Here is a 17885-nt window from a genome sequence, read left to right as displayed (position 1 = left end):
TGGTTCCTGAGCTTTCCCAAGGCGGCAGATCTAGTCAGGTGGCTCTATCAAATGTCTGAGAACAAGGGTGACTCCCAAGCACCTCCTCACAGCCATCTCCCTCTAACAGTGGGTACTCTGCTAAAAGCCTGGCCCAAATCTTTCTTTAGAGACTAAGCCAGACACCCAGATAAGGCCCACAGTCCTTCCTGTGCTGGCTTTTGGAAGTGCAAGTGAGGTACTGGCCTCTGGTGAAGAAGAGGAGAAAAGGATGTAGGTGCTAAGGCTGATTAGTGGGGAAACTGCCCAGGACTGGAGAGGCATGATGGTTTTCCAGGGCTTTTCTAATCCTAGTACCTGAGCCATTTCCTCAGATGGACTTAAATGAGATGAGCAGTCGTATATGACATAAATGGGTCACTGACAACCACACAGACACAGGGAAAACCAAAATGGGCCCGAGCTGACAGAACGAGCAGTTGAGCAGCCATGGTGTAACAGAATCTTGAAGTAAACTGAAGGGTCCCAGAGCAGAGCTGGGACACTGAAAAATGAACTCTCAAAGAAGTATGCAAATAAGTCAGTTTGGAAACACAGCCAGATGAAAGGGCTATCCTGCTACAGAAAATGGGATGTTTACGGACTTGAAAGGTTATATAGCTGAATCTGCAGAGCCTTCTGGGAAATCTAGGATAACGATCACCCACAGCTTGCCCAGAGAGTCTAGCACTGGCCACACCCACAGGCTTTCTTCATCTACCCCCTTTAGAGATGAAGCATTAATTTGGACAATAAAAGCCAACTGTGTGCTTACATATAACAATGGTGAAAGCAAGCAAACTGGGGAGAGTACTGAGCAACAGAGAAGGGAAGGTCATTGTCCTTGGGAACTCTACTGCTCAACTCAGAGTTGCCATGGGTGATGCTCCTCCTTGTCAAGGCAGAACAGCCAGTCTGGGGCAGCTGGCCCTTGTGAATGAGTACAGCAGACACTCAAGGAGGAAATGGGAGCCCGGGATTCAGCCTCAAAAGGCTCCCTTGTCCCAGGAATTTCATCTCCTGGCATTGTAGGCAGCACCATCGCAACCCGGAGTTGCATTTGCAGTCTCTTCTAAGAAGCAGTGAGCAAGAGAAGAGGAAACAGGAATAAGACTAGAGGCAAAGGGACAACAACCAGAAGTTCTTACCACCCAGAAAGAGGACTTTTCGGATACGAATGGCAGTGGATGCTTGTGACAGAGCAGAGACACCAATGAGCAATAAAGAAAGTGAAACAATCAGGGACATCAGAGAGACTCTCTCAGGGCTTGCCCCTTCTCTCCCGCCCTGCTGTCCTTAAACCAGGCCAAGAACCTAGAAACGTAACAAGCTTCCACCAGGAGGGCCCTTCCTCCTTCCTGTTCAACAACCCACTAGAAGTGAGGCAGTGCTGCTCCATCACTCCAGAGCTCCCTAACTGCCTTCTTCTAGGGACCTGCAAGTTACTGTATTTACAGAGAATTCTCCATCATCTGTACTCTGGTCCAAAACCCCGATTTCTAATTAACTTCCGTGGTACAAAAACTAACAGGACGATTGCTGAAACACTGGGCACACTTTAAACTATTCTAACAAGTCCCATGGAGTCATGCTCCAGTAGTCGCTTGAGGTTGTTGACGGTGGGGTGTGGTGATCAGGGCGTGGTTAATCTGTCAAAAGGGGCAGAAGGGTAGCTAAACCTTCTCCTGCCCGTGACTGCCACAATCCTCCCTCCATTCATCTTTTATCCTTGGAGAGTTCTTTCAACCTCATGATTTCAACTTTCCAGCTTGCTGATATCTCCCCGGTTCTGGTAATGTCTATACAAGGCTTTGATGGAACATCTCACTTTGCCTGGGTTTAACTCCAGTCACCACCTTTTGCCATTTTAACATCTCCAGCTGAAGCTGAACAGGGTATACACACTAATCTTACCCTCTTGTTCAGTGCTGAGCATCACCCTCAAGTCTTCCTTCTTCCTCTTTATTCACATCCAATTAACTCACCAATCGCTGTTGATTTCATCTCCAAAACTTCTCTGGGATTTATCCATTTCTTTCTAGTTACGCTTTTACCTGTCTAGGTCTCATTACCACCATCGCTAACCGGGATTACCACAATAGTCTCCAAACTGGTCTTTCCTCCTCCAACCTATTCTCCATACTGTAGCCAGAGTGAGTGGCCTTTCTATATTAAAAATCTAGTTATGTTAATCCCTTTCTTAACATGGGATTGTTGTTCAATGCCTCTCAACTGCCTCAGGATAGAGTCCAAAATCCTAAACATGGCTTAAAATCTCCTGTATGATCTAGCTCTGTCCTATTTCTCTATCTTCACCTCTCACTCCTCTCTTCCCCTACACTCTAAAGTGCTAGTCACACTGAACTACTGCTTCCAGTTCCCCAAGCATGCCAGCTCTGTCTAGACCCCAGATCTCTGAACATACTGTGTCCTCTGCCAAAAATGCCTGTCTCTCCCTTCCCTGTCACTAATGCCCTCCCTCCCCACCAGCTAAGATTTATCATCCTTCAGGTGTCACTTTGTACATCACCTCCTCCAGAAAGCCTTCCCAGGTGCTCTTCCCAGGTCCAGGTTACATGGGTCTCCTCTCAGCACCCTATGCTTATTCCTTTGGTAGCACTTAACAACTTTAAATTGTAACTGCCAGTTTATAGCTCTGTTGTCTTGACTAATCTGGGAGCTTCTCAAGGGCTGGGGCTATGCCTCATTCATCTCAACTAGCACAGTGCGTGGCACAAAGAAAATACTCAGTACGCTTGGTGAATGGGGTGGGGATTTACTGCAAAGGGGCATGAAGAAACTTTTTGTTTATATTTTAATTGGGACAGTAGTTACACAGGTGTACTTATTTGTCAAAACTCATCAAATAGTACTCTTAAAGTGTTTTTATTTTATTGTATGTATATTATACCTCAATAAAGTTGACTTTAAAAATACTGGGTAAATGACAGCATTTTCACAGTTGGAGTCAACACTATCCTTTTATTAAACAGCTCTCCCTTTCTCTTGCCCTCCACCATTCTGACAATCACTAAACCCTGTCACAACTTCCTTCCAATGTCTAGCAAATCGCATTCTTCCTCTAATTCCTCTGCTCTAATCCCAGCCCCATCCCCTCAGCCCTAAATGATTACATTATCTGCACTCTGCTTCCAGTCTCTCCCTGTTCCATCTGCCCCCATTTTCCATTGGGGTAAAATCTTATAAAAAATACTACTTTGTTAAAATTGCATCTCTGCTCATCAGCCTTTAATAAATGCTGGGCAGTATGCTAAGTATGTCACATACATCTCAGTTACTTCATTAGCTCAATGAAATAGATGCTATCATCACTCGCATTTTACAGATGAGAAAACGGGAGCTCACAAAAGTTAAGTAGCTCAGTCTAAGAACACACTGTTGAGTAGGTGGTTAAACTGAGATTTGAAACCAGGTCAACATTAGTTCTTTCTCTTGAAGCAGTTCAAACCTTTTGTGTTTGTTTTAAACATGTATATGTTTATTTATATATAAACATATATATGTTTTAACATATATAAACAGATAGGAAATGCAGCTAAATAAGTGAGCACAGATGGGTATTGGAAGGTCTGATACAGGTAGGGAGTGATATCTTTGTGGACCAAAGTGGGAAATGAATAAAAGAATAAGCTGGATGAACAAGATGAGTAATAATTGGTCTGTGACCCTGTTCTATAGGAGAAATGAGGGAAGAAGTATCTTTCTGGCTTTGTCACACCAATCCAGAACAACTTTCAAGGAAAGTCAGGCCAGGCAGTCTACAGCGTGAGAAAATAATCCTTACCTATCTATGTATTTAAGGTTCTGAGATTCTGTAAAACTGTAAAGATAAGTTTCATAAGACCATTCTCTAGGGAGCGGGCCACTTGAGAACGCCCAGCATGGGAAGGGTTGATCTCTGGGAAAGGAAAGGGCTGGGAAAGTTTTAAATAGGCACTTGCTCTAAAGCAGGAAGGAGGAACCTACATCCACACAGCAATTTCCATCATTCCTTCGGCTGAAGCTTTGCCTACCCAACGCCTCCTGAGGCCTATCACCCACCATGCCTAAAATCGCTCTAGTTTCTCACTGTATTATTCACCCAGAACTTGTAGTTGTCTGGGAGAAGAAAGGGACAGAAAACAAGGTGCTTGGACTAGGGGTCTGCAGCCCACAGCCTTGGGCACGCCCTTACCCTCCAGTGCATATTTCATGTCTTGGGCAAAGAGTTGCCACATCACTTCTGCGCTGACTTTTCCCACATTCAACTCCTGAGGAAACCTGGATGATGGAAGAAGCCACAGTCAGAGAACATGGCAAGAGCCATTTGATTTGATTGATTCCAAGGCTAACATGCCAAGTTCTTGGAGGTCAGATCGAAGAGAGGAGAAGCCTAGGAAACAGGGCTACTAGGCTCAAACTGCAGAAAAGGGACCCAGGGGCCAGTGGTAGGACAAGTGGGGGCAGAGGATCCCCTCAGGCAAGGTGGCCCTAGGGGAGATGATGCCTAGAAGGCAGGGAATTGTGGCCAAGAGGAGAAGTGTTGAGGTTGGAAGACAGGCCCAGGCTAAATAAGCGGGAGGAGAAAGGGCAAGGAGGTGGGTATAAGAAGGCCCACTTTATTCATAGCAGACAGACACATACACACATGCTCTCTGGATCCCCTGGGACTCCTATGGCAGCCATTCCCAGAGGTCTCTCACTCGAGGGAGGCTGGCTCAGTCTGGGCAGGGCCCCCCATTATGTTTCCACACATGTCTCCAGAAACAGTTACCCAGACAGATACAAGGGACAGAGGGACAGATGGACGAACAGGAGGAAGAGGTGGCACTGCAAACACATAGAGATAGGAAAGAAAGAGGCTGTTAGACAGATGGACAAACCAACCACCAAACAGATAGGGCCAAGTGAGGTGATACTTACTGGTTCAGAACGAGCGTGTAGGAATTCTTATCTTCCTCTATGATTGACACAACAAGCGTGATGAGTTTGGGCCAGAAATCCAGGTTCCTAATGCTGGGCCCTTGTTCCTCTGGAGGTAGCTCCTGATTCTTGTTCCCAAGGAGATAGTGATAGACAGTGAGAGTCAGAGTAGAATATGGAGAGTCTTCCTCTCTCTCTTCCCCACTCCATGCCCCTTCCTTGAGAATCAGGGACCCTTCCTCTCCTACAGCCTGTCTTCCACAAGACCACACCTGTTCTATCAGAGGGGTGACCACTGGGAGGTCTTTGGACACGAAGAGTCTGTCCTTGAGAACTTCTCTCCCCAGCTCCAGGGCACTGTTCTGATAAGTTTGGTCAGGCATAAAGATGCCTGTCTCCCTTCCTCCTTCTCCCAGTAGCTATGGATATAGTGACTTCTTGGCTGAAGTACGCAGCCCCTCCAGTCTAAGTAGGTCTAGTTCCATGTGACCCCCACTGGCAGTCCTTCTCTTCTAGTGATGGCCCTCCTCTAATATCACACCCCTGCCCCACCACACACATGTACATCGCAACTCTGAAAAGCTCCTTCAATTTCTGCAGGGGCTACATAACAGACCTAGCATGCAGGTTGGCCCAGCCTTCAGTGAAGCAAAACTTCCCTTAACTTCCCTGAATGTTATTAGGGGGAAGAATTGCATCTAGAAAGTTATTTGCTTAGCTGGATAAGAAAAGACCATGGGGAGCCAAGAATACTCAATGGGGAAAGGATAGTCTCTTCAATAAATGGTAATGGGAAAACTGGATATTCACAGGGAAAAGAATGAAATTGGATCCCTACCTCACACCACCCACAAAAATTAACTCAAAATGGATTAAGGACTTAAATGTAAGACCTGAAACCATAAAACTCCTAGAAAAAAACATAGGGAGGGCTTCCCTGGTGGCGCAGTGGTTGAGAATCTGCCTGCCAATGCAGGGGACACGGGTTCGAGCCCTGGTCTGGGAAGATCCCACATGCCACGGAGCAACTGGGCCCGTGAGCCACAATTACTGAGCCTGCGCGTCTGGAGCCTGTGCTCCGCAACAAGAGAGGCCGCGATGGTGAGAGGCCCGCGCACCGCGATGAAGAGTGGTCCCCACTTGCCTCAACTGGAGAAAGCCCTCGCACAGAAACGAAGACTCAACACAGTCATAAATAAAAAAAAAAAAAAAATTAAAAAAAACATAGGGAAAAAGCTCATTGATATTGGTCTTGGCAATGATTTTTTGGATATGACAACAAAAGCAAAAATCAGTAAGTGGGACTACATCAAACTAAAAGGTTTCTACACAGCAAAAGAAACAATCAAAATAAAAAGACAACCTACAGAATGGTGGAAAATATTTGTAAACCATGTATCTGATAAGGGGTTAATTTCCAAAATATTAATATATAAGGAACTCATACAACTCAATAGCAAAAAAAAAAATCTGATTAAAAAATGGGCAGAGGACTTAGACATTTATCCAAAGGAAATATACAAATGCCCAACAAGTATATGGAGAGATGTTCAACATCACCAATCATCAGGGAAATGCAAATCAATACCCCAATGAGATATCACCTCACACCTGTTAGAACAGCTATTATCAAAAAGAGAAGAGAGGGACTTCTCTGGTGGCACAGTGGTTAAGAATCCTCCTGCCAATGCAGGGGACATGGATTTGAGCCCTGGTCCGGGAAGATCCCACATGCCATGGAGCAACTAAGTCCGTGCACCACAACTACTGAGCCTGCACTCTAGAGCTCGTGAGCCATAACTGAAGCTCTACCTTTTCTGAGAAGTATTCCCTGACACCCCTGGTCTGGTTAGATGCCTCTCTCTGGGCTCCCAGAGCACCCTCTGTGAACCTCTCATATAGATGTAACAGACAACTACAACTACAATAGAATATAATAACAATAAAATAACAAAAACCAATAAATGTAGTAATTTTCCCCCCACCTCCACCAAACAATGAGCTCCCCCAAAGCAGAAATGTGTCTTAATCATCTTTACATCCCTAGTGCTCAATCTGTTAAAAGAATGGATAGATGAATGAACCAATGACTGAAGGTCAGTAGAGGGAAATAAAAGACACCAAGGGTCTACTTCAGTACAAATAATGAATAATGAGAAAATGAGAGTGAGAGAAAGTAAAAAACAGTTAGCAAAATACAAAGGCTAAAGAAAGTCCCTGAATGGTTTGTAAGGCCTCTTTCAAAGTCTAGGTTCATCTCATGCTAGGGAATAGAGACCAACTATTCAGACAGACCTACCGCATACTTGAAAGAGAAAAGCTGAGAACAGTGTCTTTCCCCAACCAGAGAGAATCCACAGATGGATGGCAGAGCCTTGAGTGTGGCAAGCTAAACAAAGACCCCAGGAAAACCTCCCATGGACTTCAGAACCAGCGGGAGGTTTTACAGACCTTAAAAGGAGAAAGTTGTGGGACTTCCCTGGTGACGCAGTGGTTAAGAAGCTGCCTGCCAATGCAGGGGACACAGGTTCGAGCCCTGGTCTGGGAAGATGCCACGGAGCAACAAAGCCCGTGCGCCACAACTACTGAGCCCGTGAGCCACAACTACTGAGCCCGTGAACCACAACTACTGAAGCCCGCGCACCTAGAGCCCATGTTCTGCAACAAGAGAAGCCACCACAATGAGAAGCCCACACACCGCAACAAAGACCCAACGCAGCCAAAAATAAATAAAGGAGGAAGTTGTAAAGATAGTACCTGCACAAAAAGCAAACTTGACAATGCAAGCGGGGAGTATGAACAAGATTTTAGTCTTTACTAAGGCGTTCCTGGGAAGAATTACAAATTGGATGTCTTCACCAAAGGGTAAATGTCCCAGAGATTTAGGTTGTCCTCCCATCATTTGCTATCCAAATCCTACTGCCTTTCAAGGTCTGTCTCAAATACCCTTGTTTTATGTAGCTTTTCCCAATATCTCATCAAGAATGACTTCTTCCTCCTTCAATTTTATCTCTCTTTCAAGTCCCTTCTAACAGACTTTGGTTGGAGTTATGCATATGCTTATGGGACTGTGAACTAACTGAAGGAGCACTATGCTTCCTCAGACCTGGCCTAGAACAAACATTCAACACATACTCGTTGGACTGAAGGGAATCTACTCTGCAAATGTGTGCTCAGCAAGACATTCCTAAAATAGCAACTGTAACTGAGTAATTAGACCCAGAAGGAAGTCCTGGCTTTGAAATAAGAAAAAAAAGGATACCACTGGAAGGATTTAGAAAAACATACAAAGTCATCAGGTACTGAGTTAGGATGCCAGCCTAAACCAGATGAAGTAGCTCAGCCTCCCAGAAGGACAGGGTTAGCCTTGATAGTCAGCTAATGAGTATGTCTCAGAAGACCATGCAGTGCAGAGAAAAGTGGTCAGAGGGAAAAGTTAAACAGCCACAAGCCACTAGCTTAGATCTCAGGGGAAGGGAGCCTAGAACATAGAGGGGTTCACATGAGTCAGAATAAAATTAACCTTGGGGGAAACCAAAGACCCTGGGAAGGACTAAGAATTCACCTACTCACCCCCTGAACTGTTCTCAAATGTAGGTCACTTTTCTTCAATACCAAAGTGAAACTTATTGTTGCCACTTCTGTTCAACTCAGTTATGTCACATCTTGTCCAGTGGTTCCTGTCCATCCACAGATGTCTCACATGGTCTAGATGGTCCCCACTCCACAATTCACTCACTCTCGAGAACATCAAGGACTTTATCCTGAGCTCCCTTCCACCATGGCCACAGCAAAGGGAAGCTGAGGCTCCAAGAACGACTGACAGGTGGCCCCACCTGATCCCGAACCTCTTACCAGCTGGTACTGGCGGCTGTACAAGTCATGGCAGTTGTTGAAGATATACTCGTATGTGGAATTCAAACAGGCCTTCACACAATCCTTTACCACCTGGCTGGCTCTTGGAGGGCTCTGCAGTTCTTGCACCTGCCAATTAATAAAAAGAATATGGGTCCAGGGTCCTGCTCACCCGAGTGGTTTCTCCTCCTAGAACTGCCCCCAAATTATTCCAGATTCCTTCACCCCTCTGTAGGTCCCTGGACCTTGCCCTGGGATGAAATTGTCAGGACAGCTGATGGGGAGAACTGCCTAGCTCCTCCTCCTTGACCCATGGTCTTCTTAGAAGTAACTCAGGAACAGTTACTTGGAAATGTGGGCTTAAAGGTGATAAATCCTATAGCCTTAGACTATGCCCAGTGATTCTGATTCTCCATGTCCCTGTGGCCAGGTCCCCAGCCTAGCACTGCCCAGCCCAGTTCATCTCTTACCTTCATTCTGAAGAAAGTAATGCTGGTCAGCAAATCCACTGTGGACTTTAAGTCCTGAAGTCGCTCAGGGCTCCCAGCAGGGAAATTATTCTATTGCAAATCAAGCAAATGTAAGAAAGGAACAGAAGAATATGAAAGCCTTCCCTGCCAAAAGCAATGAAATCAGAAGCTTCCCTAAGTGTTACCCACTGGGATCTTCCCTAGTTGAGAGGAACAAAAAAGCTGTAAGACTACAGGTCTCCCTCTCTTTTCCACAGACACAGGCCCTTGCCAAAAGCAGGGGTTAATAATCCCCAGCCCAGAAAGCAACACATCCTACCCCCAACCCTACTTCCCATGCAACGTGTGAGCATTTGCACAAATGAACATACACTCACACACACACACACACACACTTTTTTCTTGGGTGAAGATTCTTACACCCAATGAGTGAGTTCTTCAAAAGTTACAATCTAACTGTGTATCCTGGAATATAAGTGGAGCCATACTACAGACCAGACTGGGATCCAAGACACGTACTTTCTGTATAATGGATCCCAGTTACTCTACCATTCTGGAGCCAGCAGATGGCAAAGCTCTGAGCAGAACTGCTTTTGGAGTGAGTTCCTTAGGATCTTTCCACCACGCCTCACTTCATTCTCTCTGGCAGGAGTTTTAGGAGGAAGCTGCCAAAGAAAGCTTAAGGACGATGCTGTGCCACTCTCCATTTTAAGGGTTTTGCTTTTTTAAACCTTCAAATGGCTACTTATATGCCAAATACAAGATATACAGTCAACTCTCCATTATTCGTGCAAATGGAGGGCACTGAAAGTGCAGATAATTAAAATCTCACTTCTTTTTGACTTTGAGATTGTTTTTATACTTACTTTTTAATGTGGGTATATTGCCTGTTCTGGAAATTCACAACACTTTAAAGCAAGTAATGAAGTCATTCTAAGAAGGCCTAACTTAGGAAGAACGGAAAAACTGCCCATTTCCCTGTCCTGTCCTAGGCACCCACCCTCCTACTACATCTATTTCCTCCCTCCATTCTAGAAATGGACATGACATCTGCTACAAATTACCTGCCCAAACCAAGATACTCTCTCTCCCCTTAGTCAGATTCTCACACCTCTCCTGGAAAATGAGGAGAATATGGAAAAATGCAATAAGGAAATATAATTATCTAATTTTTAAAGGGGGCTTTCTGGAAGAGATTATCCTTAGGAGACTCCTTGATGAACATGTCATCAGAGAGTTTGGCAGAGTGACATGAGTGGGGTTAGAAAGCCAACTATCTATAAAAAGCAGCCACACCTGCTACTATTTACACACTGCATGGTCCTTGGAGTTTGAAGAACCACAGGTGTCAGTGACGTTGGCCATATATGTGGATGTGATGACAAAGACCAAGTTTCCTTGCCTTCGATCTTTATAGTCATGATTGGTCCAAAGTCTCTCTAGACTGATCTTGATATTATCCTTTGTCCCACCCCACAGCCATGTCTTCACTCACCCTGTATGTAGAGAGGTCAATCCTCAGTGAGTTGTGCAGTTGGTCCAGTAGTTTTACAAATCTCTCTTTCTGAGGGTGATAAACAAATAATGAGGAACAGAAATAATCTATTTCCAAGCTCTCTAGACTGTAGCAAAAAGAGAATCATCTCCGGGTGAGAGGGAGACACTGAGCTGGGGACATACCCTGTCCCATATTTGCCCATGAGGAGAACAACAAACCACGCAAAAGAGAAATGGGATAGGTCTTTCCTGTTCCATCTCTTAGCACTTAAACTGGGGAATCTTCTCACGCTGGCAAGAGGAAAGCAAGTCTCTGGGAGGGGAAACAGCTTTCTATACACATCAAGAGGAGATGACCAGTGCATCTCCATCCCTTTGGGACTCTAACTCATCTTAGTCAGATAAAAGGAAACTCTAAACACATTCTCCAACTTGTTCCTGTGTCTGTGGTGTCCTAACTTATCTTGGAATAGCTCTTAACAGTTAAAACAGCCACAGCCTAGCAGTGACGATGGGAGAGAGAAACAGTGATGCATCTGGAAGGTGATCAGGGAGACACAAGGGGATTTCTCTTTAAACCACATTCTATATCATTTCCCTTAGTTTATACTTTTTAAATGTTAAAATAAACAACAAATACTATTTAATAGCTTATTTTTATAGAAAAGTATAATTAAACGTGGAATCATGTTCCTGTAAGCTGTTGGTGCAGCACTCCTAGAACTCACATATTGATAATATTATATATAGCATTAGATATTAGTTAAGTCAATATATAATGTGGAGAGACAGAATGGAACAGATATTTGACTGGCTTAATCAATGATACTAATTCATCTACAGAAAGACTATCAACAACATCAAAAAAGTGGTCAGCACCAAGAAAAAGGGCTCAGAGATCCAGTAGATTTGGGAGTATCAGTAATTTTATCCCTAAAGAGGTAATATTTGTGGTGGGTCTGATATATACCATCCAGTTTACACTGAACTTATGTCAGGTGACATTATGAGCAATGATTCAACTTCACAAGTACCTTAACAACAGGAAAGGGCATACCCTGGATCAGGAAAACTGTCCAGACACTAGGAAAGGGACAGGCTCAGGTATACAACTGGTATTCTTGCTTAGACATCAGTCTCATATGAACTTAAGTGGTATGAATCTGTCAGAGAGAGACTGAATAATATTAAGAAGGTTCCTTTGTGAACCTGCAGGACTGAGGAACATGGTGACTCAACCAAGCTGTTGGCCTAGAGAGGTTCTCCCTGAGCCCAGGTAGTGTCCCACCGCACAAACCACAGTGGTGCTATTCCACCTTTTCTCACTTATCCACGTCTGAGGAGAGTCTACTAGTATAGTCTAACTACCCATAAGGAAATAAGTTCATTATCTAGGAGGCAACTATCTGAATTTTAGGCATATCAGCTCTGCAGTACTGACTAAAAAATCAAACTTTGTTAACTGATAACAATCAGGTTACATGTTTTTACATCACACTCACCCCAAAGTTGGAGGCTGCAAAACGATCAGACGCAGAGACATTGGTGGAGGCGGTTGTGTGGGCATAGTAGGCATTGATGTTGGCCAGTAAGGTGCTCATCACTGCTGGCACACCAGGACACATGTACTTGGATGACAAACATGCAAAGTGCCTGAAAAACAGCACCTTCAGCCTCAAAGACTCTTCAGGGTTTGCAGCAAAGGTCAAGTAATCAAAAGATCTCACTCATGTGTGTGAAGCTTCCGATCACCTTGGCATACAAGGATTTTCATAATTTACTCACTTAAATATACATTCAGTGAACGCGTACTATGTGCCAGGCCTGGCACTAAGGGCCAGAATCCAAAGAGGTGACATTCTGGCAGAGAAAGCAAGTGTTAGAAAGTAAGTCAATAACCCAAGGCATGCTATGCAAAAATTCTGTGGACACACACAGGAAGATCACCTAAATTAGAATGGCTGGGGGCTAGAAGGGATTAGAAAAAGGCTTCCCAAAGAAGAGATGGTTGAAACAAGTCTTAAAGGATTAGTAAGAATCAATCAAATGGAGAAGTGTGCAGGCGAAGGGAAACTGTATTGCAAAAACAAATATACTCATGGAGAGAGTCATTCATTTGGGAAACCTCACTCAGGGCTACTGTTCAGGTGTTTGATAGAGGAGTACTACGAAATTCGAGAGGAGAAGTAGACAGAGAACAGATAATAAAGGAGTTTATCCTAGATGCTATAGTAAGTTTTTAAAAAAAGGCATACTGTGATCAGATTAGTCTTTCAGAAAGGTCACTTTGAAGGTAAAAATTAGAAACGAAAACTTGGAGAGAGAGAAGACTAAGAGAGAAAGACCAATTGAAGAGTTATTGCAATCACGCAGAAAAGAAGCAATGAAGCACTAAATGGAACAGAGAAATGGTTAAGGGCACAGACCCTAGAGCCAGACTTTGGGTTTGAGTCTCAGCTCCAGTGCTCAGTGACCTTGGATAGATTACTTAAACTTCTTCATGCTTCAGTCTTTTCATCTATAAAATGGGAATAATAATGATATGGGGATTAAATGAGTTAACATTCATAAATTACTTAGACCAGTGCCTGGCACATAAGGAAATGGTACATAGGAGTTGTTGTTGCTGTTATTATTATTATCATTATTACTGAACTATAGCAATACTGATAGATCAAAAACATTTTTAGGAAGTAGAATCTAGAGGTTTTAGAGACTGATTGAATGGTGGTAGTATGAAAGAAATGTTTAGGCTGACTCCTAAACTTCTGTTTGGATAACTGTGTAATAAATTGTTCCATTTACTAAAATAGGGACTATAGGAAGAACAGATTTGGTGGAGATAATGTTGATTTGGATTTTGGTCATGTTGAGTTTGCAATGCCTATGAGAATAGCCAGGAAGCAAATGAAAATGGATCTGAAACTCAGGAAAAGATCTGGTCTGGAGAAAGAGATCTGGGAGTCCTAAGCTCAGAAGTAGTGACTGAGGTCATAGGCTTGAATGAGCTCATCCAGGGAGAGTGAACAGAGTAAGAATGGCAGAGGGCCCATTCTCCAACCTCAATCCTCAACATGTTTCTTCCATCCAAACTAAACTTCTTGTAATTCTTTGAATAGTCTATGCTCTGTTGCATATTGGCAGCCCTGCACATGCCCTACCAGAAATATCTTTCCTCCTTTTCTGTATTTCAAGTGTCAACTCTTCAACAGCTTTCTTCACAGGCCTCCCCTAAAATTTAGATGCTCTCGTGATACACTGTGATTACTTCTACTATAGCACTTATTATATTATGTTGTAATTGTTTGTTTACTGGTCTGTCTCTCCTGCTAGACTGAGTTCCCCAAGCACAGAGGCCCCATCTCATTCATCTTTGTGTTCTCAGCATGTGGCACAACGTATGACACACAGAAGGAACTAAGTAAAAGTTTGTAGAATAAATGAAGCACAGCCAGGGCACCAGCTACCCTCTGCTTACCTAGTGCTGCTTCCTGTGCAGCTTCCTAGTGCTGCTTCTAATGGCAGCCTCTCCAGTACACAGACTACACCTCTTCTCATAGTAGGTGGGAATTTCTTTTATAGGCGTCTTGGTCAACTGCAGACACAGCTGCTTTCCCTACAGTTCAGTGCTCTTTCCGACTCCCAGGCCAGTTTATGAAAGCTTGTCTGTCACACACATATACCTGAGCACACATACCCTGTCTGCTCAGGCCGGTGATGTTTGGGCAAGTCTGTCCTTGTATACCCTCCCGTGCCCTTTTCTCTTCCTACCTGTGAACTCTGGGGTAGACAGACAAATACCTTCTCCCTGAGTTACTGATAAACACACTCCTTTTATACATATACTCTCTTTGCACAGATCCACCCTACCCAGCTCAGAGAGGAAAGCAATGAATCACTGAATACTACCCCACTGAAGACCTGTCCACTCTGTCAGTGTACCTCCATTGTTAGCTACTCCAAATGTTAGTAGCCATTTCCTAGAGCCCCAGGGGAGCCTTACGTCATGGCCTGATATATGGACTCGATGCCATAGCGCATGGCAAATTCATCCACAATTTCTTGGGCAGTCTCATCAAAGTACACCTTCCATGCATCGTCTCCTCGAGCCTCAGGGATGTGGACTCCTCCACTGCCCTGAATGTCTGTGAGGTAATGGAAGAGGTTCTGTAGAAGACAGAGTAAAATATATAGTGATATTAAAGACTTAAATATATGTTGGAGAAAAAAAAACCTGCTGTTAAAGACCAGGAGAATGTGGATAGGGTTCCATAGAAATTCTGTCCTTCAAGTCATTGCTCAGTAACTCCTGTGGCCCCAGTAGGCTGTTCTCACATTAGTGAAAGAGAACTGAGGCTGGGACTGTTATGTGGGCTGTCCAGGGTAGCACAGTGAGCCAAGAATAAAATAAAAATAGGCTCCAGATCTTCAACCATCTAGCAATCCTACTTATTGTCAAAGGCCCCTCCCAACATTGCTTTCTGGCATCCCGTCTACCAAGAGCTGGCTCACCTCATGGAGACACGTATACTGCACATGATACGGGGCTACCTTCTCCTCCCCCTTGATCTCCACATTGATTTGTAGTCGGATAGCTCCTGAGACGGCTGATTTGTCTGTCCTCTTCTCTAGGAAGGAAAGAAGACTGGAGATTGACACCAATGCAACCACAGACAGCATAGACAGCCCCCAACCTGGCTTAACCCAAGGAAAAGGAGGCACTGACCCAAGTGTTCACCTAATAGGTGAACTCATTCCAGTGACCATATAGTCCACAAATACCCCAGAACTGGCTGGGTGGGAGAAAAGAAGTGCTCAAGGGACTAAAGGCATTAGGGCTGAGTATGAAGATAAAAAGGCCTTCTGAAATCTGGAAAATGTCCAGCCAGAGTGAGTTCCAGACACCCCCACTCCTCTGTCCCCCATCTCTATGCATGGTCGGTTCCCTGTAGGGGAGGCAAGGCTCTGTATAGAGGTATGCTTTGGGGACTGAGTGGTGGTTTTGGTAGACAGGAGTTTCCCCAGGTTCCCCATTCATGCTCTCCCTTCCCAGAAACTTTCTCTGGTCCTGCTTCCTCACCCAAGTTGTACCAGACGTCCATCTCGCCACTCAGTGTTCGAACCTCAATGATGGTTTGGCCAAGGAAATCATCAGACTCTCGCTTTAGCCGCTGCTTTACTCTTGACTTGATGTCATCATCCTCATCCCACACACGTACCTTAATGCGGTCAGAAGAGTTGTGGCACTCACTGTGAAAGAATTAGGAAGGCTCTGTTACGAAGAGACCCAGGAGCCCCCACTCTTATTACTTCCAATTCCCTCCCAAAGCTCTATCAGCTGCACTTGAGGCCCTGCAGAGGAAGAGAAGGAGTCAAAGGACAGTGGTACTCAAGTCCCAAGTGAGTCAGGCTATACCAGCAAATGGCTCTTCATTCCTTAGCTTGGGTAGCTCTCTACATACCATTATCCAGTCCTTATTGCCCTGGGACAAAAGCGAGGAGGGGAGGAGTAATTAGGGACAATTCTGATTTCCTATCAGCTAGCTGTACCAACAAAACCAACAGAAAACAGCCAGACGGATGCCGCAGAGCCCTAGGAAGCAGCTGCTAGTTGCCTCCCCAGAATCCTATATGAAGTCCCTAAAGGTGTTAAATGTTCATGGTAAGTCCACCTGGTCATATATGCTTTAGCTTTCTACCTAACACCCCCATCTGTCTAAGAATGTGCTTGGTGAATTTCTTTTCTTTTCTTTTTTTTTTTTGATGTCTGATCTTATTTATTTGTTACTCTTAGAACATCTCATTTTTGACTGGACTCAGACTTAGAAGTAGAAGCTCTCAGGGAGGACAGCCTCCGTCTCTTGGCAATCTGTTCCTGGCATTTTTCTTTGGCCTCCTTCATTCTCTTGGCCAAAAGTTTAGCATATTCTGCAGCCTCTTCCTTATTTTTCTTAGTACGCTGTTTCTTCAGAGCAATTCGCTGACGTTTGTGTTGCAGAACACGTGGAGTAACAAGACGCTGAATCTTGGGTGCTTTGGTCCTAGGTTTCTTACCTTCTTTGTTTAGGGGCTTTCTCACAACGTACTGGCAGACATCATCTTCTTTAGAGAGATTGAAAAGTTTGCGGATTCTGCTAGATCTTTTGGGCCCCAGGCGACAAGGCACAGTAGTATCAGTGAGTCCAGGAATATCCTTCTCCCCTTTTTTTACAATGACCATATTGAGAACTCTCAGATTGGCATCCACAATGCAACCCCGTACAGATTTGCGCTTTCTTTCTCCAGTCCTCCTTGGTCTGTAACAGGAATGCCCCTTACTCAGTAGCAGGCGGACTCGGCCATGGGTCAAGACACCCTGCTTCATGGGGAAACCCTGTTTGTCGTTCCCACCACTGATTCGGACCACATAACCCTTCCATTCTTCACCCAGAGCGTCAGCAGCAACTTCTGTGGCCATATGCTTCTCATAAAAGGTAAGAAGTTTTCATTCATCGTCCACTTCAATGAGTTTCTGGCAGCCAGTGGCCGGGAAAGAGATGTTCAGCTTCATTCTGAAGCGGCCGACCGCCTCCGAGGCGCCACGAAAAAGAGCTTGGTGAATTTCTATCATTCTTTAATATCCACTTGAATTATCATTTCCTCTATGGTGTTTGCCTTGGAGGAGGTAGTTTGCCCAGGTTCCTCCCTCACTCTCTCCTTCCCCAGCAGTTGCTTTCTGGATCCCTGTTGCCTTATCCAAAAGTTGTACTTGGCAGAATCTGCTGCTCCTTACCCTATGTTCTCATAATATCTTTGCACATTCCATTAAAATATTATAGTATAGCTACTGGTCTTCTGAAAAATAATAGACAAATCATCAATCAGCCTCTTGAAGTCAGGGATTGTCTTATACATTTTTCGATACACAACATCAGGTATAGTGTCTTATACAGAATACAAATTGCTTGCTAAATGATAAAAGTGGGCAAAATTGACTATAGAGCCAATTCATTTAGAATTAATCATAGGTAATATTCAAGCAGGAACCATTCAGCTTCTTGAAAAACAAGTGCTCCCCCCAGTAACTACTGCCTCTGGATTAGAGACTGATTTTATAGGCCCCAATCCCTTTCCCCAATCCCC

At 44.4% G+C, this 17885-nt stretch overlaps 2 protein-coding genes across 5 annotated transcripts in view; both read right to left on the bottom strand.

Annotated features, from left to right (window-relative positions):
• The window catches only part of UNC13B (unc-13 homolog B), a 238082-nt gene that overhangs the window by 8745 nt on the left and 211452 nt on the right, over positions 1 to 17885 (bottom strand). For all 4 annotated transcript variants that reach the window (XM_057548317.1, XM_007196950.2, XM_007196952.2 and 1 more), the window contains 9 exons: positions 15844 to 16013; positions 15276 to 15391; positions 14767 to 14930; positions 12266 to 12416; positions 10762 to 10830; positions 9267 to 9356; positions 8797 to 8925; positions 4942 to 5069; positions 4214 to 4299 (listed from right to left, as the gene is read on the bottom strand). In XM_057548317.1, the coding sequence (XP_057404300.1) occupies positions 4214 to 4299; positions 4942 to 5069; positions 8797 to 8925; positions 9267 to 9356; positions 10762 to 10830; positions 12266 to 12416; positions 14767 to 14930; positions 15276 to 15391; positions 15844 to 16013 (1103 nt within the window). The remainder of the gene's footprint in view (positions 1 to 4213; positions 4300 to 4941; positions 5070 to 8796; positions 8926 to 9266; positions 9357 to 10761; positions 10831 to 12265; positions 12417 to 14766; positions 14931 to 15275; positions 15392 to 15843; positions 16014 to 17885) is intronic.
• Positions 16512 to 17349, bottom strand: LOC103010179 (40S ribosomal protein S6-like). Its single transcript, XM_057548319.1, is given in 1 exon segment — positions 16512 to 17349. A coding segment is annotated over 1 exon segment (750 nt). The 5' UTR covers positions 17314 to 17349; the 3' UTR covers positions 16512 to 16563.

This window comes from Balaenoptera acutorostrata, chromosome 6 (genome assembly GCF_949987535.1).
Source record: "Balaenoptera acutorostrata chromosome 6, mBalAcu1.1, whole genome shotgun sequence".
In the NCBI taxonomy this organism is placed as follows: domain Eukaryota; kingdom Metazoa; phylum Chordata; class Mammalia; order Artiodactyla; family Balaenopteridae; genus Balaenoptera; species Balaenoptera acutorostrata.
The sequence above is the reverse complement of the archived record's forward strand: the minus strand, read 5'-3'. Positions and strand labels throughout refer to the sequence as shown.